The sequence below is a fragment of the Hemitrygon akajei genome, unplaced genomic scaffold (assembly GCF_048418815.1).
Source record: "Hemitrygon akajei unplaced genomic scaffold, sHemAka1.3 Scf000046, whole genome shotgun sequence".
Taxonomy (NCBI): Eukaryota; Metazoa; Chordata; class Chondrichthyes; order Myliobatiformes; family Dasyatidae; genus Hemitrygon; species Hemitrygon akajei.
In genome coordinates this window covers 6,265,803-6,290,846 of record NW_027331932.1, presented here as the reverse complement: position 1 = coordinate 6,290,846, position 25,044 = coordinate 6,265,803, and the positions used below count along the sequence as shown (strand labels likewise).

Below are 25,044 nucleotides of genomic sequence, written 5' to 3'. Positions count from 1 at the left end.
ATTCACTAAAGAGAAGGATGTTGAATTGTGTAAGGTAAGGTAAACAAATGGGTTAGTTATGGAAGCTGTGATGATTAAAGAAGAGGAAGTACAGGCGCTTCTAAAGAATATAAAAGTGGATAAGTCTCCGGGATCTGACAGAATATTCCTTAGGACCTTGAGGGAAGTTAATGTAGAAATAGCAGGGGCTCGGACAGAAATATTTCAAATGTCATTAGAAGCGGGGATGGTGCTGGGGATTGGTGTATTGTTTATGTGGTTCCATTAGAAGTGGGGATGGTGCCGGGGGATTGGTGTACTGCTCATGTGGTTCATTGTCTGAAAAGGGTTCTAAGAGTAAACCTAGCAATTATAGGCCTGCAAGTTTGACGTCAGTGGTGGGTAAATTAAGGGAAGGTATTCGTAGAGATGGTATAAATAATTATCTGGATAGACAGGGTCTGATTAGGAACAGTCAACATGGATTGGTGTGTGGAAGGTCATGTTTGACAAATCTTTTTGAATTTTTTGAAGAGGTTACTAAGAAAGTTGACGAGGGTAAAGCAGTGGATGCTGCCTATATGGATTTCAGGAAGGCCTTTGACAAGGTTCCACATGGAAGGTTAGTTAGGAAGGTTCACTAGTTAGGTATTAATATTGAAGTAGTAAAATGTATTCAACAGTGGCTGTATGGGAGATGCCAGAGAGCAATGGTGGATAACTGTTTGTCAGGTTGGAGCCCGTGACTATTGGTGTCCCTCAGGGCTCTGTACTGGGTTCAATGTTTTTGTCATATACATTAGTGATGTGGATGATGGGGTGGTTAATTGGATTAGTAATTATGCAGATGATGCTAAAATAGATGGCGTTGTGGATAATGAAATAGAAATCCAAAGTTTACAGAGAGATTTAGGACAGTTAGAAGAAAGGGCTGAAAAATGGCAGATGGGGTGTAATGCTGCAAAGTGTCAGGTGCAACATTTTGGTAGGACTAATGAAAATAGGACATACATGGTAAATGGTCGGGCATTGAGGTATGCAGTAGAACAGAGTGATGTAAGAATAATGGTGCATAGTTCCCTGAACGTGGAATATCATGCGGATAGGTTGATGAAGAAAGCTTTTCGTATGCTGACCTTTATAAATCAGAGCATTGAGTATAGGAGTTGGGATGTAATGTTAAAATTGTACAAGGCATTGGAGAGGTGAAATTTGGCGTATTGGAGGATAGGCTTTTTTTCCGTTGAAAATAGGGGGTATTCAAACAAGAGGTCGTGAGTTGGAAGTTAGTGGGCAAAATGTTAGGGGTAACTTGAGGGGGAACTTCTTTACACAGAGAGTGGTAGTTGTGTGGAAAGAGCTTCCAGTAGAAGTGGTAGAGGCAGGTTCGATATTGTCATTTAAAGTAAAATTGGATACGTATAAGGACAGGAAAGGAATGGAGGGTTATGGGCAGAGTGCAAGTCGGTGGGACTAGGTGAGAGTAAGCATTCGGCACGGACTAGAAGGGTCAAGATTGTCTGTTTTCCGTGCTGTAATTGTTATATGGTTTTATGGTTATATCTCTCTCGTTACAAAACGAATTACAGCGTTAGGAGTTTGAGTGGATGTGGTCTGTCATTGAAGACTCGCGAATTTCTCTGGATGTACTGTGGAGAGCGTTCTGACTTGTCGCATCGCCGCCTGGTGTGGAGGCTGCAACGCAGAGGGTCGCCAGAGCCTGCAGAGGGTTCTGGGCTCAGCCAACCCCATCACGGGCACAAACCTCCCCTCCATCGAGGACATGTTCAAGAAGGAAAGACTCGGGAAGACCACATCCATCAGCGAGGACCCCATCCAGCCGGTAAATGCCCTGTGCTCATCGGTACCATCGGGAAGGGGGTACAGGAGCCTGAAAACTCAACAATTTACAAGCAGCTGCTTCCCCTCCGCCATCAGTTTGGGAACTCTCCCTGAATACTTAAACACTCCCTGGGTAATCACTTATTTTTGCAGTATTTATTAACTTCCCCGATTTACGTTAATTTTACATCTTTGCACCGCATTGAGTCACGTTGTAGTTGCAGGAAAGGTCGGTGAGGCCCAGCTTGGAGGGCGGTGTTCAGTTCTGGTCGCCCTCCTGTAGGAAAGACGCCACTGAGATGGAAGGAGTGCGGAGGGAGATTTACGAGGATATTGCCGGGTCTCGAGGGTCTGAGTTATGGAGAAGAGACGAGAAGGATGGGACTTTGTTCCTTGGAGCGTGGGTATGAAGCCAGGGGAGGCACAGATAGGGTGAATACACAGCCCTTTTTTCCCCTTGGCTGGGGCATCGAGAGCTAGTATGCACAGCATTGAGGTGAGAGTGGGTGGTGACAACGGAGAGAGGAGAGGCAGGGACTGGGGTAAGAGACAGAGATAAATGGGGAGAAGCGGAATGAGTTTATGAGAAGAAGGGCAGAGTGAAAAGAGGAGTGAGTAGAAAGGAGGAGTAAATGGGGGAGCGGGGGAGTTTGGGGCAGGGAGGGGAGAAGAGCGGTCTAGGTGGGGAGAGGGAGAGTAGGGGGGAGAATGGAGATGCGAGTAGAGGAGGAGACTGGGTTAGAAAGGTGGGGAAGATAGGGTGGGAGGGGATGAAAGGATGGGGGAGTGAGGGTGTAGATTGAATGGGGAGAAGTGGGGTGAAGTCACTTGTTTGAAGTCGTCCCGAAAGGCAGTTGACAGAGACCTCGGACCTCTTCAGGAATATCCGGGTATAAATATGCCGTCTTCTCGCAGATGAATCTGAATTTACTTTTGCAACTGTAACGGTAACTCGATCCGCACTTACTGCAGGTGGGCGTTTCATAGTTTAACTCGTACACAAGATCAGATGCCACATTCCTGTTAAAGAGGGTTAGACAATTTCAACAGAGACAAAACAGATCCAGCAGACAAACGGAGACCTTCGCCAAACTCATCCCACTAATCTGAGCACTCGCCACAGCCCCTTGTCAGCCTCTTAACTTATCCTATGATACCGTGCTCTCCCCTCAGCGCCGGGTCCATCGCCGTACGAATCCCATTACACCGCTCTCCCCTACAATCCCGAATCAGCTCCCAAATTAATCCCGCTGCACCACTTTCTCCCGCCAACCCTGTGTCAGTGAACAAACTAATCCCATTGTCTCACTCTCCCCACAACCCTGTCTTTCTCCAAACTGATCTCACTGACTCACTCTCTCCGCACAGATCTGTGTCAGAAATCAAACAAATCCCACTGCCCGATTTTTTCCCCACGACCCCATTTCAGTCTTCAAACTAATCCCACTGTCCCACTCTCTCCACAACACTGTCTTTCTCCAAACTGATCCCACTGACCCACTCGCACACCACAGAGCTGCAACAGTCCAAACCTCACCTGTCCGTGCATTTTCCAATCCAGTATGTTACGTATCGTTGGACAGCGCTGGAAACAAACTTCTGTGAAATTAAATCCCTTCAGTTAATGTTTAGAACCAGACTCTAACAATGCATATCCATGTGAAGGGACGGTACAGAGAGGGAATCACACAGTGTCTGAGCTTGGGACGATGGTGCGAGTTTCACTGTTTGTCTGACTCCGGAAGTGTGTGGTGGGACGGTGTGGAGGGAGATTCACTCTGTGTCTGACCCCGGGAGTGTGTGATGGGACGGTGTGGAGGGAGATTCACTCTGTGTCTGACCACGGGAGAGTGTAGATGGGACGGTGTGGAGGAAGACTCCCTCTGTGTCTGACCCCGGGAGTGTGTGAAGGGACAGTGTGGAGGGAGATTCCCTCTGTGTCTGACTCAGGGAGTGTGTGCTGGGACGGTGTGGAAGGAGCTTCATTCTGTGTCTCACACCTGGAGTGTTTGGTGGGAATGTGTGTAGGGAAATTCACTCTGAGTCTCACATCTGGAGTGTGTGGTGGTATTCAGATTATTGATATCTCTTCTCGCGGTAAGACATACCTTTTCCTTATTTGAATTTATTTCGAGGAGCCTTGAATCAAGTTCCGAACAATTTTGCCTCGCTCCATCATAAGATGTTCCAAACGTCGATATGAAATAACAACGGTCTTCATTTTTGATCCATTCCTGGGGACACGTTGTCTCTGCAACTCAGGTACAACAAACCGTGAATCTCCCTCCATAAATCCCGTTGTATCAGCTGGGGTCAGAAAAAGTTAAACTCTCTCCACACCGTCCAATCACACACACCCGGGGGCAGACAGAGAGTGAAGCTGCCTCCACAGCGTCCCCTCATACACTCCTGGAGTCAGACACAAAATAAATTTCCCTTCACACCGTCCTTTCAAACATTCCCGGGGTCGATGTGAAACTCCATCCACACCGTCCTATCACACCCTTCTGGGATAGAACGCAGAACGAAACTCACTCCGCACAGTCGCGTCACTCATTCTAGTTGTCCCTCGGCATCATCAATTCCCACAGTCAGAGTCAGACGCAAAGTGTAGCAATTCAGTATCCGACCTGCCGCATCAAGCACTCTCGAGATCCACATTCGCCATTCACACTTTCCAGGGTCAGACACAGGATGAAGCTACCTTGAATTGTCCAACTTCCGGTAATTACCTCCCGCTCCCTTCCCTTATCCCATGTTCACTATGCCTCCTCCATCAGTTTCCTATTAGCTCACTCCTGCCTCCGCCTGGCGGTGGCAGATCAGTCTGTGTCTGCCCACGGGAGTCTGTGATGGGACGGTGCGGAGGGAGATTCACTCTGTGTCTATACCCGGGAGTGTGCGATGGGAAGTTGTGGAAGGAGCTTCACTCAGTGTCTGACCCCGGAAGTGTGTGATGGGACGGTGTGGAGGGAGATTATCTCTGTGTCTGACCCGGGGAGTGTGTGATGGGACGGTGTGGAGGGAGATTCACTCTGTGTCTGACCACAGGTGTGCATGATAGGACGGTGTGGAGGGAGATTCAGTGTGCGTCTATCCCCGGGAGTGTGTGATGGGAATGTGTGGAAGGAGCTTCACTCAGTGTCTGACCCCGGAAGTGTGTGATGGGACGGTGTGAAGGGAGATTCAGTCTGTCTCTGACCACGGGAGTGTGTGGTGGGACGGTGTGGAGGGAGATTCACTCTGTGTCTGACCCCGGGAGTGTGTGATGGGACGGTGTGGAGGGAGATTCACTCTGTGTCTGACCCCGGGAGTGTGTGATGGGACGGTGTGGAGGGAAATTCACTCTGTGTCTGACCCCGCGAGTGTGTGAATGGACAGTGTGGAGGGAGTTTCACTCTGTGTCTGACCCCGGGAGAGTGTGATGGGACGGTGTGGAAGGTGATTCTCTCTGTGTCTGACCACGGGAGTGTGTGATGGGACAATGTGGAGGGAATTGCACTCTATGTCTGACCGCGGGACTGTGATGCGACGATGTGGAGGGAGATTCACTCTATGCCTGAACGCGGGACTGTGATACGACGGTGCGGAGGGAGATTCACTCAGTGTCTGACCCCAGGAGTGTGTGATGGGACGGTGTGGAGGGAGATTCACTCTGTGTCTGATCCCGGGAGTGTGTGATGGGGCGGTGTGGAGAGAGATTCACTCTGTGTCTGACCCGGGGAGTGTGAGATGGGACGGTGTGGAGGGAGATTCAGTCGGTGTCTGACACCGGGAGTGTGTGATGGGACGGTGTGGAGGGAGCTCCACTCTCTGACTGACCACGGGAATGTTCCGCATCCTTCTGCTATCCATCGAGCGATGCCCTTACATTCCTTCTTCACCTTCCCCTGCATTCCGCCCACACACATTGATCTTTCCCCTTACCTTGCACCTACGAGACTTCTTCCCATCCCGGGGTCAGACACAGAGTGAATCTCCCTCCACACCGTCCCATCCCACACTTCCGGTGTCAGACACAGAGTGAATCTCCCTCCACACCGTCCCATCACACACTCCCCGGGTCAGACACAGAGTGAATCTCCCTCCACACCGTCCCATCACACACTCCTGGGGTCAGACACAGAGTGAATCTCCCTCCACACCGTCCCAACACACACCCCCGGGGTCAGACACAGAGTGAATCCATCTCCTCAACGTCCCTTCACAATTTCCTGGATACATTGATATTGTGAAACTTCCTCCACGCATTCCAATCACACACTCACCGGGTCAAACACTGAGTGAATCACCTTCCATACCATCTCTTCACACACTCCCGATGTCAAGCACAGAGTGACGCATACTCTCTCCATGCCTGCCCTGTGATTAGGAGCGGGTGAAAGAGGGGATTGATGCCTCACCTCTTCTGCTGGTCAAAAATTTACAGAACTGGTGACGGAGATCGCTGTGTATTTGTTTAAAAACGGATAGATTAGACTTGAGCGCAGAAAGCCTGGATTGAAGGGTTGAGTTTAACTCATGGTAGTTTCGGTGGCAGGTTTCCTTAGACTGACGAATCTGTGATACTGAGAGAGATGGTGAAGGATGTTTAGCCTTTATAGTGACCCATGAGACAGCGTCACGCTACCGAACGGGTCACAGAGAGTGTTGTGTCAGTGTCACGGTGAATGGTGTCACAGTGAAGGATGTGCCGGTGTGACCTGTAGAAAAAGGGCGGATTGCACTTGAATCCTCGGGGGTCCAATATCCTATCCTGGCGGGGAGATTTGCTAAGGCTACTGGAGAGACTTTAAACTAGAATGGTTGGGGCTGGGAATCACATTGAAGAGACTAGGAGAGAGGAGATTAGTTCAGGATTAGAGAAAGGTTGTAGACAGTGTGTGAGGGTGGATAGGCAGGTGATAGGGAAGGGGAGCGCTCAGACCGAAGATGTAGGGGAGAAGTAAGAAACAAAAGATACTAAAGTTGTTTGCACCGTTAGGGATAAACAGAGTGGAATAGGTGGCGAATTTCTTAAATGTATTTATTTCAATTCTGGGAGCACTGTAAGAAAGGTGGATGGGCCTAGATAGATAGATAGATAGATAGATACTTTATTCATCCCCATGGGGAAATTCAACATTTTTTTCCAATGTCCCATACACTTGTTGTAGCAAAAACTCATTACATACAATACTTAACTCAGTAATAATATGATATGCATCTAAAACACTAACTCAAAAAGCATTAATAATAGCTTTAAAAAAAGTTCTTAAGTCCTGGCAGTTGAATTGTAAAGCCTAATGGCATTGGGGAGTATTGACCTCTTCATCCTGTCTGAGGAGCATTGCATCGACAGTAACCTGTCGCTGAAACTGCTTCTCTGTCTCTGGATGGTGCTATGTAGAGGATGTTCAGGGTTTTCCATAATTGACCGTAGCCTACTCAGCGCCCTTCGCTCAGCTACCGATGATAAACTCTCCAGTACTTTGCCCACGACAGAGCCCGCCTTCCTTATCAGCTTATTAAGACGTGAGGCGTCCTTCTTCTTAATGCTTCCTCCCCAACACGCCACCACAAAGAAGAGGGCGCTCTCAACAACTGACCTATAGAACATCATCAGCATCTCACTGCAGACATTGAATGACGCCAACCTTCTAAGGAAGTACAGTCGACTCTGTGCCTTCCTGCACAAGGCATCTGTGTTGGCAGTCCAGTCTAGCTTCTCGTCCAACTGTACTCCCAGATACTTGTAGGTCTTAACCTGCTCCACACATTCTCCATTAATGATCACTGGCTCCATATGAGGCCTAGATCTCCTAAAGTCCACCACCATCTCCTTGGTCTTGCATGGAGCATGGAATGATACCTGGAAATGTGTTATTGTAGCAATTAGTTAAACATGGTTGCAGGAGGAGTGTGATTGGCGACTAAATATTCCTGGAATTCGTATTTTCAGATGTGATAGAATCGGAGGGGCAAGAGAGGGAGGTGTAGTATTGCTTGTTCGAGAAAATATTACAATGATGCTCTGGCAGGATAGATTAGACGGCTCGTCTAGGGAGAGTATTTGGGTCGAATTGAGGAATGAGAAAGTTGTAGTAAAACTTATAGGGGTGTATTATAGACCACCTAACGGGGAGCGAGAATTGGAGCAGCACATTTGTAGGGAGATAGCAGATATTTGTAGTAAGCATCGGGAAGCCCATTCTGTAAAAGAGCTGGGTGGATTGGAGTCTGTAAAGTGTGAGCAGGATAGTTTGTTTGTTTGCTTGTTTGTTTTTGTTTGCAACAACACATAGATGTACCAACAAGAGAATGGGCAGTGAATGCAAAAGCTCAGTCGTTTGCCAGATGATCGGGGGGATGGTCGGCTACGGGACACTTTAAAATGCCCGGTTGATGGCGTGGCTGGTAATTGCAACCGCCACACCCTCACACAACACGGTGCTCAACACAGAGTGGAGCATTTCCACACAATCCCAACACACACGCCAAGGATCAGATATAGAGTGATGCTCCCTCCGTAGCATTTCTTCACACGCACACTGTGTCCGTCACAGAGTGAGGCATCTTCCACAACATCCTTTCACAGAACATGGACGTCAGGCGAAGAGTAACGCTCCTCTCCATACACTCCCATCTCAATCCCAGGGGTTGAACACAGTGCGAACATCGCATGGCATTCTCCCATCAGACACTCCCAGTATAAGACACGGAGTAAAGCTTGCTCCAGACTCTCCCAAGACACATTCCTGGGGTCAGACACAGAGTGATGGTCGCTGCATAGCATCCCATCGCAACAACACTGCATCAGACGCAAAGTAAAGCTTGCTCTATACCGTCCGATCATTCACTCCCAGGGTTAGACACAGAGTGAAGCTCCCTCCAGAACGTCCTAACACACATTCCTGGGGTCAGAAACAACCTGAGGCTCCCTCTAAACTGCCCATTACCCGTTTCCGGGGTCAGATAAACACACCTTCCACACCCTCCCATAGACTGAATATGCGTTTTCACTGTCCTAGCACACTCTACTGGTGGCAGACTCAAGTTGTAAGGTTTAGCTCCGTCAACACCGTCCCGTCATAAACTACAGGTGTCAATTACTCATTTCCTTCCCACCATCCTATCACAGACTGCCTGAGCGACACATAAAAACAGAATTTCAATCCACACTGTCCAGTGACGCACTTCTGGTGTGAGACACAGGAACTTCCAATCATCCAATCCTTTGCCACTGTGTGGAATCTCCTTCAGCGGTGTCCCAACACGGAATCCAGGAGACAAACACAAAGAGAAACTCCCTTACACTGTTACAACATACACAACAGAGGTCAGACACAGCGTGAAGCTCTCTCTCCCTACCGCCCCATCATACATGTATGGGTTCAGACTGCGCGCTGCTCACTGTCACATCACACGTTCTTGCGGACAGACACAGAGTGAAATTCCCTCCACACCGTCTCATCACATAGCCGGAAGAGACACGGAATGAAACTCCCTCAGCACCGTCCTCTCCCGGGATCAGACACAGAGACAATCTCCCTCCACCCGCCTGTGATCAGAGAGGAAATGAAACACTGTCTGCACCATCCCGCCGCATCACACACTCACAGGTCAAACACAAAGTGAATCACCCTCCATAACACCTCTTCACACACTCCCGATGTCAAGCACAGAGTGACGCTTCCTCTCTCCATGCCTGCCCTGTGATGAGGAGCGGGTGAAAGAGGGGGATGATGCCTCACCTCGTCTGCTGATCAAAAATGCACAGATTTGAGCCTTGGTTTCGTTGACAGATCTGTACTTCGTTTCCATCTCAGTGAACTGGTGACGGAGATCGCTGTGCATCCGTTTAAGAGACTGACGAATCTGCGATACTGAGAGAGATGGTGAAGGATGTTTAGCGTTTACAGTGACACGTGAGTCAGCGTCACGCTACCGAACGGGTCACGGAGAGTGTTGTGTCAGTGTCACGGTGAATGGTGTCATAGTGAAGGATGTGCTGGGGGCACAGTGAGAGGTGTGAGCGCCAGGTTGAGTGACGTGTCTGTGTCACGCTGAGGGTTTCTCAATGTCCTGGTGATGTTTTTGTTGTTACCATGGGGTTCTGCGTCTGTTTCATGCGGAGTATGTCAGAGTTCCTGTGAGGAACGTGTCGTTGCCACTGTGTTAGGAGTTCCTGTGCCCCGGAGGGAGGTATATCGGGAAACAATGAAGTGCATCTCGATGTCATGGCGACAGAAATGTCAGTGTGAGGGGCCTTGAGGTGTGACGGTGTTGGGGTATCTGAGAAATGGTCTGTGTCACGGTGAGAGGCATGTCATCGCTACGGTAGGTGTGCCAGTGTCACGCTGAGGTGTGCGCCGATGTCACGGAGTGCACTATGTGGGTTTCGTTGTAAATTTCAGTGTCGCTATTGCGGCAAGGGTTTGCTTGTGTCAGGGTGAGGTGTGGGTAATTCCCTCTGTGAGTGGTGCATCGGTGTTATGTTATACCGTCTCAGTAAGGGGTGTGACAGTGTAGTGTGAGTCTTTGTCACGGTGCGGAGCCGGACGGGCCACATTGAGGAGCGTGTACGTGTCACAGTGAGTGGTGTCTCCGTGGCACGGTGAGGTACGTGTCAGTGTGATGTTGAGGTACGTGTTGTGACACGTTGAGCAGCGAGTCCGTGTTACTGTGAGGTTTTACACTCACGTTTCATTCCACACTGTTAGTTTACAGTCTGACTCCAACCAGAGTCCGTTCGACTCACCATGGATCGACAGCCCGACCACTATCGTGAAGAGGATGGACGTAATTAGGCAGAATATGCAGATTCTACGGTCCGGTCTATTTCTGAAATTCTCGTTCGGCTCCTGTTTATGCGGACCTGTGGAGAGACCATTCAGATGAACAGAAGTAGAAGTAAAGTTATGGTGAGGGGGAGCAATGGGCGGGAAAATGTGAGAGAATGGGGGAAAGAAAACGAAAAGAGAAGGGAGAGAGCGAATGGCGGCGTGAGAAGAGGGAGCCATTTTGATTTTTTTTTCTCATTGGGGTAAGAGATGCGGGACTGCGCAGGCGTGTAACGTCGGGCAGTGAAGAGCGGAAGATTTTAAAGGAACACAGACTTGTACAGCAGGCACAAAAGTGAGCCGGGAGCAATGTGAAGGCTTAAGAGCTTGGGCTCGATTTAAGTTAAAGGACAGGACCTCCAGGAGAGCAATCTCAAGATTGCTACTAGTTCCACGTACAGGTGAGTTTAGAAATAGTAAGATAGTGCTGATCAACAAGTGGCTGCAGACATGGTGCACGAGGGAGGGCTTCAGATTTATAGATAATTTGGCATTTTTCCAGGGAAGGTGGGACCTGTTCCGGCAGGACGGTTTACATCTGAAGTGGAGGGGAACAAGTATTGTTGCAGGTAAGTTTGCTAGAGAGGCTCCGGTGGATTTAAACTAGCTATGAGGGGGGAGGGGAACCAGAGTGTAGGAACAGATGTATGGGAGAAGAAAGAAAAAGAAGACAGTAAAGTTCTTTGTACTGTTAGAGATAAACAGAGAGGACGAGGTTGGGAATTTCTTAAATGCATTTATTTTAATGCTGGGAGCATTGTAAGAAAGGCGGATGAGCTCAGAGTATGGATTGATACATGGAAATACGATGTTGTAGCTATTAGTGAAACATGATTGCAGTAGCGGGGTGATTGGCAACTAAATATTCCTGGATTTCGTTGCTTCAGGTGTGATAGAATCAGAGGGAAAAGAGGGGGAGGTGTTGCGTTGTTTGTCATAGAAAATATTACAACGTTGCTCTGGCAGGATAGATTAGAGGGCTCGTCGTGCTTTTGGGTGGAATTAAGGAATGGGAATAGGAAAGGTGTAGTACATCTATAGGGGTTTATTATAGACAAACTAACGGGGACCGAGAATAGGAGGAACAAATGTGCAAGGAGATAGCAGATATTTGTAGTAAGCACAAGGCTGTGATTGTGGGAGAATTGAATTTTCCTCACATATACTATGAAGCCCATACAGTCTAAGGGATGGATAGATCGGAGTCTGTATAATGTGTGCAGGATAGTTTTTTGCAGCAATACTTGGGGAACAAACGAGAGAAGGGGCCGTGTTGGGTCTTCTGTTAGGGAATGAAATAGGTCAGGTGACGGAGGTATGTGTTGGGGAGCACTTCGGATCCAGTGATCACAATGCCATTACTTTCAATATAATTATGGAGCAGGATAGGACTGGACCCAGGGTTGGGATTTTTAATCGGAGAAAGGCTAAATTTGAGAAGATATGTAAGGATTTAGGAGGAGTGGATTGGGACAATTCGTTTTATGGGAAGGATGGAATAGGGAAATGGCGGTCATTTAAATGTGATATTTTGAGGGTACAGAAATTTTTTGATCCTGTTAGGTTGAAAGGAAAGGTTAAACGTTTGAGAGGGCTATGGCTTTCATGGGATATTGGAAACTTGGCTCGGATAAAGGAGAGATATCTATAATAAATATAGGTAGCATGGTGTAAATGTGGTGCTCGAGGAATATAAAGTATGTAAAAAAACTAAAGAAATAAATTAGAAAAGCTAAACGAAGCTATGAGGTTGCTTTGGCAAGTAAGGTGAAAGTAAATCCAAACGATTTATACAGTTATATGAAAAGCAAAATGACAGTGACGGATAAAATTCGTCCCTTAGAGAATCATGTGTGGAGCCAAAGAGAGGGGGGAAGTTTTGAACTTATTCTTTTCTTCGGTATTCACTAAAGAGAAGGATATTGATTTGTGTAAGGTAAGGGAAACTAGTAGGGTAGTTATGGAAACTATGATTATAAAAATACTGGCGCTTTGAAAAAATATAAAAGTCGATAAATCTCCTGGTCCAGTTGGGATTTCCCTCGGGCCTTGAGTGAAGTTGGTGCAGAATTATCAGAGGCACTGACAAAATATTTCAAATTACAATAGAAACGGGGATTGTTCCGGAGGATTGGCGTATTGCTCATGTGGTTCCATTGTTTGAAAGGGTTCTAAGATTAAACCTAGCAATTATCAGCCTGTATGCTTGACGTCAGTGGTGTATAAATTAATGGATAGTATTCTTAGAGATTATATATATAATTATCCGGATAGACACGCTCTGATTAGGAACAGGCAAATGGATTTATGCGTGGAAGGTCATGTTTGACAAATATTATTGATTTTTTTGTAGGGGTTACAAGGAAAGTTGACGAGTGTAAAGCAGTGGATGTTGTCTATATGGATTTCAGTAAGGCCTTTGACAAAGTTCCACACGTAAGGTCAGTTAGGAAGGATCAGTCGGTATTAATATTGAAGAAGTAAAATAGATTCACATGGCTGGATGGGAGATGCCAGAGAGTAGTGGTGGATAACTGTTTGTCAGGTTGGAGGCCGGTGAGTAGTGGTGTCCCTCAGGGATCTGTACTGGGTCCATTTTTTTTGTCATATACATTAATTATCTGAATGATGGGGTGTTAAGTTGGATTATTAAGTATGCAGATGATACTAAGATAGGTGGCGCTGTGGGGAATGAAGTCGGTTTTCAAATCTTGCAGAGAGATTCAGGAGAGTTAGAAGAATGAGATGAAAGATGGCACATGGAGTTTAATGCTGTTAAGTGTGAGATGCTACATTTTGGTAGGACAAATCAAAATAGGACATACATGGAAGATGTTAGAGCACTGAGGAACGCAGTAGAACAGAATGATCTAGGAATAATTGTGCTTTGTTCCCTGAAGGTGTAATCCCATTTGTATAGGGTGGTGAAGAAAGCTTTTGGAATGCTGGCCTTTACAAATTAGAGCATTGAGTATAGGAGTTGGGATGTAATGTTAAAATTGTACAAGGAATTGATAAGGCCAAATTTGGACTATTGTGTACAGTTCTGGTCACCGAATTATAGGAAAAATTTCAACAAAATAGTGAGAGTATGGAGGACATTTACTAGAATGTTTCCTGGGTTTCAACAGCTAAGATACAGAGACAGGTTGAACATGTTAGCTCTTTGTTCTTTGGAGCAGAGAAGATTGAGGGGGGATTTGATAGAGGTATTTAAAATTATGAGGGGGATACATAGAGTTGATGTGGAAAGCCGTTTTTCATTAAGAGTAGAGGAGGTTCAAACAAGAGGACATGAGTTGAGAGTTAAGGTGCGAATGTTTATGGGTAACACGAGGGTGGACCTCTTACACAGAGAGTGGTAGCTGTGTGTGGAACGAGATTCCAGGAGAAGTGGTGGAGGCAGGTTCGTTATTGTCATTTAAATAAAACAATTTGGATAGGTATGCGGACAGGAAAGGAGTGGGCGGTTATGGACTGAGATCAGTGCGAACTGTTGTATTTCAGAAAGACAAGCTAGGGCGGGGCATTCACAGTGAACAGGAGGAACACTGGGAAGTATTATAGAATAGATGGACTCACGGCTACGGATAAACGGTTCCCAGAAATTGAGGTCAAGGTTGGATATGGCGGTGAAGATTGCATCTTCATCAATCAAGGCTCTGAATACAGGAGTCCAGAGGTGACTTTGCAGTTGTACAAGATGTAGGGAAGGCCACCCTTGGAGAACAGTGTTTGTCCACGTACGTTCGGAGAAATGCCACCGAGCAGCAAAGTTTGCAGAGGGAGCTTTACGGGGATATTGCCGAGACTCGAGGGATCAAGTTATAGAGATAATTCGGACAGGTTAGGATTTTATTCCTTGGAGTTCATGGGTGACGAACAGAGGTTTATAAAACCACATGGGGCACAAACAAGGTGAATGTGCAGAGTCATTTTCTATAGACTTGGAGAATCGAGGATTAGAGCGCACAGTTTGTCTATAACAATGGATTCCAACAACTTTCCAAACTCTGCTGTCAGGCTAGCAGGTCTATAGTTTCCTTTCTGCTGCGTACACCCTACCTAAATAGCGGAGCAACATTAGCAATTTTCCAGTCATCCGGTACAATGCCAGAATCTATCGATTCCTGGAAGATCATTGTCTCCGCAATCACTCCAGCTACTTCCTCCAGAACCCGAGGCTGCATTCCGTCGGGTCCGGGAGATTTATCCACCCTCAGACCATTAAGCTTCCTGAGCATCTTCTCAATCGTAACTTTCACTGCAGAGACTTCATTTCCCTGACACTCTTGAATGTCTGGTATACTGCAGACCTTCCACTGTGAAGTCCAGTGCAAAGGATACATTCAGTTCCTGTGTCTTCTCTGGGTCTCTCATTACAATGTCCCCAGCGACGTTTTCCATTTGTCAAATATCTACCCTTGACTCTCTTTTACCCTTCATATACATAAAAAAATCACTTACTAGACGATAGACAACAGGTGCAGGAGAAGGCCATTCTGCCCTTCGAGCCGGCAGCGCCCATTCACTCTGAGCATGGCGGATCATCCACAATCTGTATCCCGTTCTTGCCTTCTCCCCATATCCCTTGACTCCACTATCTTTAAGAGCTGTATCTAACTGTTTTTTGAAAGCATCCCGAGAACTGATCTGCACTGCCTCTTGAGGCAGAGCATTCCACAGATCCACTATTCGCTGGGTGAAAAAAAATTCCTCTAAATGGCCTACCCCTCATTCTTCAACGGTGGCTTCTAGTTCTCTACTCCCCCAACTTCGGGAACATGTTTACTGCCTTTAGCGTGTACAATCTCTTCACACCCTTATATGTTTCAATCAGATCCCCTCTCATCTTTCCAAATCCTGGTGTATACAAGTCCAGTCGCTCCAATCTTTCAACGTATGACAGTGTCGCCAACCCGGGAATTAACCTCGTGAACCTACACTGCACTACCTCAATAACAAGAATGTCCTACCTCAAAATTGGAGACCAAAACTACACAGTGTATCCCGAGTGGTGTCACCTGGGCCCTGTTCAACGGCTGAACGACCTCTTTGCTCATACTCTATACTCAACTCTGCTTGTTATAAAGGACAACATGCCATTTGCTTTCTATAACATGCCATTATGTTAGTATCTTCTTTGATATTCGCCGCCAGCTTCCTTTCATAATTCATTTTTTCCTTCCTAGTGAACTTCTTAGTTTCCTCCTGCACGTTTCTAAAAGCTTCCCAATCCTCATATAATACGCGTGATGCAGCCTAATACAGGCAGGAATGCTATGTACCTGCATACGTCCCTGTCAGTAAGCATGGCCGCGAACAATGAAACTGGACACTGTTTTGGTTCTTGTCTTTAATAATGCGCCATCTCTTACCATTTGACTTATCGAAGTTCAACTTCTGAGTTTGTCCGGGTTAAGTTCATCCTGCCATTTCTCCAACCCATATCAGAAACTGATCCACATCCTACTGAAATATTTGCAGATCTTCTACACGGTCCACAATACCACTGAACTTCATGTATCATGTGTAGAACTACAAAACCCCCATCTACGTTTTCAACCATATCACTTATTTTCATCAGAAACAGGACAAGTCCTAGTAACTTCCAGAGATACAGATCACTTCGCTGGAATATAAGGCGGTGCATCAGTCACAGAATGCAGAATAAAGTGTCACAGTTACAGAGAAAGTGCATGCAGGCAGGCAGTAAGGTGGAAGAGCCACGAGGTGACGATTGTGAGGTTCAGCGTCCCTAATATCCTAATATGGGACTGTTCGATCGTCTGATAACAGTTGGATAGAAACCCTCCTTGTGCCTAGTTACAGCTATAGAAGACCGTGGTCAGATCCCACTTGGAGCACTGTGTTCAGTTGTGCTCACCTCACTACGGGAAGGATGTGGACACTGTAGCGAGAGTACAGAGGAGATTTACAAGGTAGTTGCCCGGATTGGATGGCGTACATTATGAGAATAGGTTGAGTGATCGGTCGGCACAACATTGTGGGCCGAAGCGCCTGTAATGTGCTATAAATTTCTATGTTCTATGTTCCAGTGAGACATGCGTTCGTATCTTCTTTCCCATGGGGTGGGTGCAGAAGACAGCATGACCGGGCAGTGTGGTTGGTTCTTTGATGATGATGACAGCAGGAAGTGTGGACAGAGTTCCTGGAGGGGAGGCAGGTTGCCGAGATGTGCTCAGCTGTGTTCACAGTGTTCTGCAGTTTCTAAATGAGGATTCAGGAACCCGGACGGTTCATGAGAGCAGGGTGGTAGACGTGATGTGTAGGGAACTCAATAAGGCGTTTATTGTTTCCAGTTGTAAGCTAACCTGTAGAATGGTCTGGGGACCAGGGAGAGTTTACTGACTGATTTCTGCAGATTGGTAGGCATAATGTAAGCTGAATTTGACAAGTCCCTTCACAAGGTCGCTGTGGAAGATGGAAGAGTGGGAAGTAGGGAGAGACGTAGGAGGAACGGAGCAGTGACAGAGGGAGGGAGAAGGGAATAGAGGGATGGTGGAAGATAGAAGAGGCAGGGAGATTCTGAATGGTGTGAGACCCGGGGTGAGTTATCGGGCTGATTTTACCGGAGCTGATATATCAAGCACCGGTAGCGTATGTATCGTATTTAACACGATATGAACAAGTGCTTAGATGGTTGTTTGCTCTGGATGATGATGTGGAACCCAGGAGATATTTCTGACTTATTTGATTGCGGAGGACCGACCAAATCGGGATGGTAGATGTAATGTACCCAGATTTTAACAATGTCCCAGATGGTATACCGCGCTGGAAGATGGGCGCTGTGCAGGCACGACTGACTGACTGATACACAATTGGAGCGGTGTGAGGAGGGAAGGTTTAAGGTTGCACTTCCTTTCTCAGACTGGGAACCCATCACTAGCAGAAGCAAATGCAGTTTAAATCGGATCAGTGCGAGTTATGGTATTTCAGTCAGACAGCCCAGGGTCGGACTTTCACAGAGTTCCGGAGGAACACTGAGGAGTGTTGGAGAACAGAAGTACCCGCGGTCCAGGAACACGGTTCCCAGAAAGTGAAGTCACAGGTAGACAGGGCGGTGAAGAATGGGTCTGAACGCAGACCTTCATCAGAGTGTCACCGAGTACAGGAGTCAGGTGACCATGTTGCAGTTGTACATGAGGTCGATACACGTGGAGTACGGTGTTCAGTGTTGGCCGTCCTGTTCCCGGACAGATGTCATCAAACTGGAAATGAGTGCACGGGGAGATTCACGACGACGTTGCCGGGACTCCAGGGTCTGAGTTCGGGAAAGAGGTTGTGATTGCGACTTTATTCCTTGTAGCGCAGGGATGACCTTTCAGGGGTATATAAAGCCATGAGGAGCACAGACAGAGTGAATGGGTGCAATTATTTCCCCTAGATCTGGACAATCGGGAGCCAGAGCGCACTGGTATGAGGAGAGAGGGGAAAAAAGATTCAACTGGTGAGCCGATTGACAACCGTTTGTTACCCAGATGGTGGTCAGTCTGCGGATGGAGCTGCCAGAGAATTGGTGGAGACGAATACATTATACTCTAGGGCCTTTCGGAGTATGACATGTGAGCCCTCCAGAATGACGTCGTTGTTGCATCACTGACCTGTTTGTATATTGATGAGGGGTTCGACTTTCCGAATGTTCAGCTTTGTGTTGGTGGAGGTCTGATGGTCTGCGAGAGAAAGATAGACAAGGAAGAGTGAGAGCGCAGCAGAGATTCGGGGACAGTGAGGTGCACAGTGGAGTAACAGACCTGTTTCTGTATTGATGAGGCGTTCGCTTTCCGAATGTTCATCTCGGTGTAGAAGGAGTAGAGAGAGGCTCGGAGATAGTTAGCGAGCGGGTTGAATGTGTAAGCGAGATGGAGGCAGGAAAGAAGGGAGGGAGGAAGAGAAAGAGAGAGAGTGGGAGAGAAGGAATAGAGGGAATAGCGTGAGAGACATGGCGGGGGAGAGTGGGCAGGGGGGGAGTCTGTGGTTTAGTAGGGAGAGAGAGGAGGGGGCGTTAGAGGGGAGCGAGAGAAAGAGAACAACATGGGGAGAAGGGAGACAGAGAAATGAGAGAGGGTGATGGTGGACAAGGGTCAGAGTGAGGACAAGAGAGCGGAGAAGAGAGGGCAAGAAGAATGAGCGTGAGAGGGAAAGGGAGAGAAAATGTGGGAAGAGATAAGTATTGTACAGAGTAAGAGAAGGGAGAGAAGAACGAAGGGGCGAGAGGGGATAAAAAATAGATTTTAGTGGGCTCCCTCCACACCGTCCCATCACACACTCCCGGGGTCAGACACAGAGTGAAGCTCCCTCCGCACCGTCCCATCACACTCTCCCGGGGTCAGACACAGAGTGAATCTCCCTCCACACCGTCGCATCACACACTCCCGGGGTCAGCCACAGAGTGAATCTCCCTCCCTCCGTCTCTCTGCCCCACTCACCTCGGGAAGAAGAGCGTGTTTTTGTGAACTTCACATTCATGTAAGTCTCGCTGTCGTCCATCCCGTCGAGGATCCTCTGCGTCTCTGAGCTCAGGAAGGAGAATTAACCGTTGTCAAAGGAAGCCTGTTTTGACAGGGGAGTCAGACCGACGCCAACAAACACGAGATGAGCAGCTGATAAAGAGGAACCGAGAGCAGGCGGTGGGGGAGGTGCCGTGGAGAGGGATTGAGAGTGTTCGAGAGTGTGGCCCACGGAGATAAGAGTGGCGCAGAGAAGAGTAGTGAGAGTGGGTTGAAAGAGGGGGAGGGAGAGGGGGGAGTGATCGGGTGTTGGCGGAGAGAGAAGTGGGTATTGTGGAGTGAGTGGGTGGAGGGGGAGAGGGAAGTGATGGGAGTAAGGCGGAAGTGAAGGGAAGATAAGAGCGATGGAGATGAGAAAACGGAGGAAGAGGATGATGGGTAGAGAAATAGAGGGAGAGGGGTTTGGGAGAGAGAGGGAGAAATGTGGGGATGTGTAAACGGGAGGAAGAGAGGCAGGAATGGAATGAGAGGAGCGGAGAGGAGGATAGGAAGGAGAGAGTGTTTGGTAGAGAGAAGAAAGAGGAGTACAGGAAAGGGAGGGATGAGGGAGAAGGAATGTAGACGATAATGGAGAGAGCAGTCGAATGGGGAGAGAGACGAAACGATTAGACGGTGGGAGGTAGAGAAGGAGGGCGGGTGGAAGGAAAGTCGATGTGATTTGTTTCACTCATACAGAGCCTCTATTCTTCAGGAGATTTACATCTCCCGGTTGGTTCATGGTTTGCGCAAAGGGCACTCCCACTGCTCCTGCTCATCGTCGGTACTTCAGACGCTCTGTCTGCGAGAAACCACAGCCCCAGGACAAACACCCATGCCCCACCGAGGTGAGTGAGCTCCCCCTCCTTCCGAGTAACGTGAACAGCTCCCCTGGAAACTCGTGTCCCCCACGGGGTGTACTCGTCTTTCTCTTCCAGTGGGGCACTCTATCTTCCATTCTTTATTCCATGACACTTCGCTCTCACACACCTTTGTCTCCACCATACCTCTCTTCCTTCTCTCCCACCTTCCCCCACTCTCAACCCACTTCCCCATTTGTCTGCGGCTTTCTCTTTCTCCTCTCCACCAGCCGTGTCACCCCAAACTGGAGATACCCCCCCAGCCTATCCACTTTTTGCACCCCGATCACAGTTCCCTGCATAATCCCTCTCCATTCCGCTTTTTCGGGGGTGGGGGGTGGTGTTTGTGAATTTGGTAAAGTTCAGCCCGGGACTTACAGCCGTCTGCCGGAATCACTCTCCCTTCTTCCCAATTCCCGCCCTCCCCCTCCGTCGCCCAATATCCATCCCTCCCTTCCTAAATCCTCCACCCAATCCTCCCCTTCTCTTGTACCACATCGTTCCTCTTTTCCTTTTGCCCTCTCTCCTACTTACGTCTGCCACACTCACTCCCTCTCTCCCCTGTCCCAACATCGCCCGTATCTGCACTTTCTTCCCTCCTTGCCTCTCCTCCCTCCCCACCACCTCTCAACCTCTCCATTTCCCTCATCTCAACACCCCGTCCAACACCTACCTTCCCTTCCCCACACCTGTCCGCCCTCCCTTCACCGCTTCTCTCCCCTTTCCTCATGCACCTCCGTCATTCTTACTTCTCCCCTCCCGCTCGCTTCCTCCCTTCCTCCATTCCCCTCCATCACTTTCCCTCTACACGGCTCTCCTCAGTTCCCGATGTCGTGCTGGGTACAGCACTGCGGAGCGCTGTGTTGAGGGAGCCCCACCCGTCCTGTCCACTCGGGCATCGCACCACGCTGGTGGGCAGTCACCTCCCTCCGGGGTGGGAGGACGAGTGGAATTGCGAAGGCCAGGCAGCTTTTACGGACTTCCCCAGGAGCCGGGATTCCAAGGACGAGTTTCCTCCACCTTTCGCGTTCCACTTCCTTTTCACCCCCCACCTTTCGCACCCCCTTCACCTCCCGATTTCCCTCTGCGGGAGCCGCCGCCTTTCACACAGGACAGTTAAGGTGAGGGAGAGAGCGCCGGAGAGGTCGCGGAGGGTCAGAGTGGAGAATGATATTAGAGGGGGACGAGTGGGGAAGAGGAGAAGGACGAGGAGAGGGTACTCCCATGACCGTACGGTATGGGGTAATCCCTCCGGCGCACCGAGGAACGGGAGAGGAATTACGGAACGGGAGTTGCGGGAATGATTTACGGAGGTGGCCGGAGGTGACGGACGTCCTGACCTCACTCCTCAGACCCATTGGCTCACCTTCACTTATTTTATTTTCAGCTCCCCTACGATTTTTCTTTAGTCAGAGGGTGGGGAATCTGTGGAATTTGTTGCCACGGGCGGCAGTGGAGGCTGTCATTGGGTGTATTTAAGGCAGAGATTGATAGGTATCTGAATAGTCAATGCATCAAAGGTTATGGTGAGAAGGCGGGGGAGTGGGACTAAAGGGGAGATTGGATCAGCTCATGATGAAATGGCAGAGCAGACTCGATGGGCCGAATGGCCGACTTAGGCTCCTTTGGCTTTTAGTCTTATGGTCTTACGGTCTTCTCTCTCCTCCACCTCCAAAATCTCTATTGTCCCCTCCTTGCCCCTTCCCCGCCTCAGTCCCGTTGATGTCCTCCTTCCTCATCTGTCTCCCATCTCTGTCGCCTTCACCTTCTCGCCCCCACCACTGCCCTCCATTCTTCCCACATCCTACTCCCCTGCTTCTCCCCTTCCCCAACCTTTCCTCCTCTCTCTCACCTCCCAGTATCCCTACCGCACATCTTCGTTTCCCTCTCAATGTACGCTTTTCCACCTCACTAAAAGTTTCTTCCCCCTCCTTTCATCTCCCTTTCTATCGCCTCCTTTCTCTCTCTCCGAACAACCTTAGTCTTCACTCTCCCATCTCTTTTTCCCCGCTATCCCCCTGTACATCTCTGCCCATTTGCCCTTTCGCACTCCCTCTCTACCCTCCATGATGCCTCTAATATGGTTCAGGTTCGCTCCTTTCCCCAGCTCCCTCGCTCTACCCATCACTCCTATGTTTTTCTAACTCACTGTCCTCCTCAGTCAAAGAACAATATAGCACAGTGCATGACATTCGGCCCAAAATGTTGTGCCGATCTTCAAACTCTGCCTCCCATATAACACTCCACCATAATTTCCTCCATACACCTGTCTAGTAGTCTCATAAATTTCACTAGTGTATCTGTCTCCACCACTTACTCAGGCAGTGCATTACACGCACCAACCACCCTCTGGGTAAAACAAACCTTCCTCTAATATCCCACTCTAACTTTCCACCCCTTACCTTAAAGCCAGGTCCTCTTGTATTGAGCAGTGGTACCCTGGGGAAGAGGCGCCGCTGTGCACACTGTCTATTCCTCTTAATATCTTGTACACCTCTATCATGTCTACTCTCATCCTCCTTCTTCCCTGAGAGTAATGTCCTAGCTCCCTTAATCCGTTAAATTTTATTTTGCTCGTTTAGAGTAGAGACAATGCAAGGCAGGATGCTGGAATGCTCCTCTTGCAGGAAGTGAGAAGTCAGCGACACCTGCAAGAGGTGCATCCAGCTGCAGCTCCTGTCAAACCATGTTTGTGAACTGGAGCAGGAGCTGGATGACCTCTGGATCATTCCGGAGAATGAGAAGTTTATAGATAGTAACTACTGGGAGGTAGCTTTGCCAAAGGAGCAGCGCACAGGCAATTGGGTTACCGTCAGGCCAGGGAAGTGGAAAGGGCAGGCAAAGCAGGGCTCACCTGTCGCCATTGTCCTCAACAGCACGTATACCGATTTGCATAGTGACTTACCTGGTACAAGTTTCGGCAGAATGATCTCTGGCACTGAGTCTGGTTCTGCAGTGAAGAAAAGGAGAGCGGTAGTGATAAGGGACTCGATAGTTAGAGGTACAGACAGGAGGCTCTGTAATCGTGACAGAGACTCCCAGATGGTTTGTTTCCTCCCGGGTGCCAGGGTCAGGGATGTCCCTGATCGTGTGCACAGCATTCTGAACTGGGAGGGTGAACGGCCAGAGGGTGAACCAACAGTAGGAAGAAGGAGTGAGGAGGTCCTGAAGAGTGAGTATAGAGAGCATGGTAGGAAGTTAAAAAGCAGGACTTCAAAGGTTGTAATATCAGGATTGCTACCTGTGCCATGTGCCAGTGCGGGTAAGAACAGGATGCTCTGAAGGATGAACGCGTGTCTGAGGAACTGGAATATGGGGCAGAGTTTCAGATTTCCGGTTCACTGGGAATGTGGGACCTGTACAAAAGTTAAGGCGTACACCTGAACCACAGGAGGACCAATACCACTGAAGGGAGGTTTGTTAGTGATTTTGGTGGGCGTTTAATCTATATTCACAGGGGGATTGGAACCAGAGTGCCTGAGTAGATAGTGGAGCGGGAGTGAAAATAAATGGTGTTAAAGGTTCATGCAACGTCACAAATAGAAGAGTTGTGTGTTTTGGTAATAAACTTCTGAGGAGTGTCTATTTCAATGCGACGAGTATTGTGGGGAAGGCAGACGAGCTGAGGGCGTGGATTGACACATGGTATCATGACATTATAGCCATTAGTGAAACTTGCTGCACGAGGGGTAGGACTGACAGCTTAATGTCTCAGGGTTCCGATGTTTCAGCTGTAATAGAGGCAGAGTGATCAAGGGTGGGGAGTCGTGGCATTGCTAGTCAGGGAAAATGTTACAGCAGTGCTCAGGCAGCGCAGATTAGAGGGCTTGTCTGCCGAGGCCATATGGGTGGAGCTGAGAAACAGGAATGGTATAACCACATTAATAGGGTTGTATTATAGACCACCCAACAGTCAGCGAAAATTGGAGCAGCAGGTCTGCAGAGAGATAGCAGACAACTGCAGTAAACATAAAGTTGTGATAACGGGGAATTTTAATTTTTACATAATGATTGGGACTCCCATACTGTTAAATTTCTAGACGGGTTAGTGTTTGTAAAATACGTTCAAGAAAGTTTTCTGAATCAATATATAGAGGTATTGACTGGAGAGGATGCAATATTAGATTTCCTTTTAAGAAACGAGTTATGCCAAGTGAAAAAGTGTGTACAGGGGAACACTTTGGTTCCAATGATTATAACAACATTAGTTTTAACTTGATCATTGATAAAGATAGATCAAGCGCTCGGGTTGAGTTTCTAAACTTGAAAAAGGCCTATTTTGAAGAAATAAGAAAAAATAAATAAAACCCGTAGAACGGGACAGGTTGTTCTCTTGCAAGAATGTCGTTGGTACGTGGAAGGCCTTCCAAGGAGAAATTTTGAGAGAACAGACTTTGAATTAAAGGATTCATGATTAAAGGAAAAGTGAATAAGAATATGGAAACTTGGTTTTCTAGGGATATTGGAACGCTGATAAAGAAGAGAAGGATGTATGACAAGTATAGGAAACAGGGAGGAAGTTACTCGAAGACTGTAAAAAGTGCAAAAAAAAACAACAACTTAAGAACCAATTCAGGAGGGCTAAAAGAAGACGTGAGGGAGCTTTGGCAGTCAAGCTGAAGGATAATCCAAAGAGATTCTACAGGTATATGAAGAGCAAAAGGATAGTAAGGGTTAAAACTATTCCTTTTGAAGATCAGAGTGGTCGGCTATGTATTGAACCAAAATAAATGGAGGAGATCTTATTTTTTTTTTTTATTTTGCGTCAGTTGTTACGAAAGAAACTACCACGGAGTCAATGGACATGAGGCAAACGAGTAATGAGGTCACGGAACATTTACAGATTGAAGAGCTGGAGCTGTTTCCTATCTTGAGGCAAATCAGAGGAGATAAAGCCCCAGGACCTGACAGGGTATTTTCTCGGACGTTAAAGGAGACTTGTGTTGAAATTGCAGGGGCCCTGCAAGTATAATTAAACTGTCGGTATCTGCGGATGAGGTGCCGGAAGATTGGAGGATCGCTCATGTTGTTCCA

At 48.0% G+C, this 25,044-nt stretch overlaps 1 protein-coding gene across 1 annotated transcript; it reads right to left on the bottom strand.

Annotated features, from left to right (window-relative positions):
* Positions 1 to 1,998: 1,998 nt before the first annotated feature.
* Positions 1,999 to 22,955, bottom strand: LOC140720752 (C-type lectin domain family 4 member A-like). The gene is made up of 8 exons (XM_073035579.1): positions 22,916 to 22,955; positions 19,094 to 19,177; positions 18,269 to 18,337; positions 10,562 to 10,678; positions 9,555 to 9,686; positions 3,930 to 4,072; positions 3,359 to 3,420; positions 1,999 to 2,841 (listed from the first exon to the last, which is right to left on the bottom strand). Exons 2-8 carry the CDS (start codon positions 19,152 to 19,154, stop codon positions 2,646 to 2,648), a joined length of 780 nt encoding a protein of 259 aa, XP_072891680.1. The 5' UTR covers positions 19,155 to 19,177; positions 22,916 to 22,955; the 3' UTR covers positions 1,999 to 2,645.
* Positions 22,956 to 25,044: the final 2,089 nt, after the last annotated feature.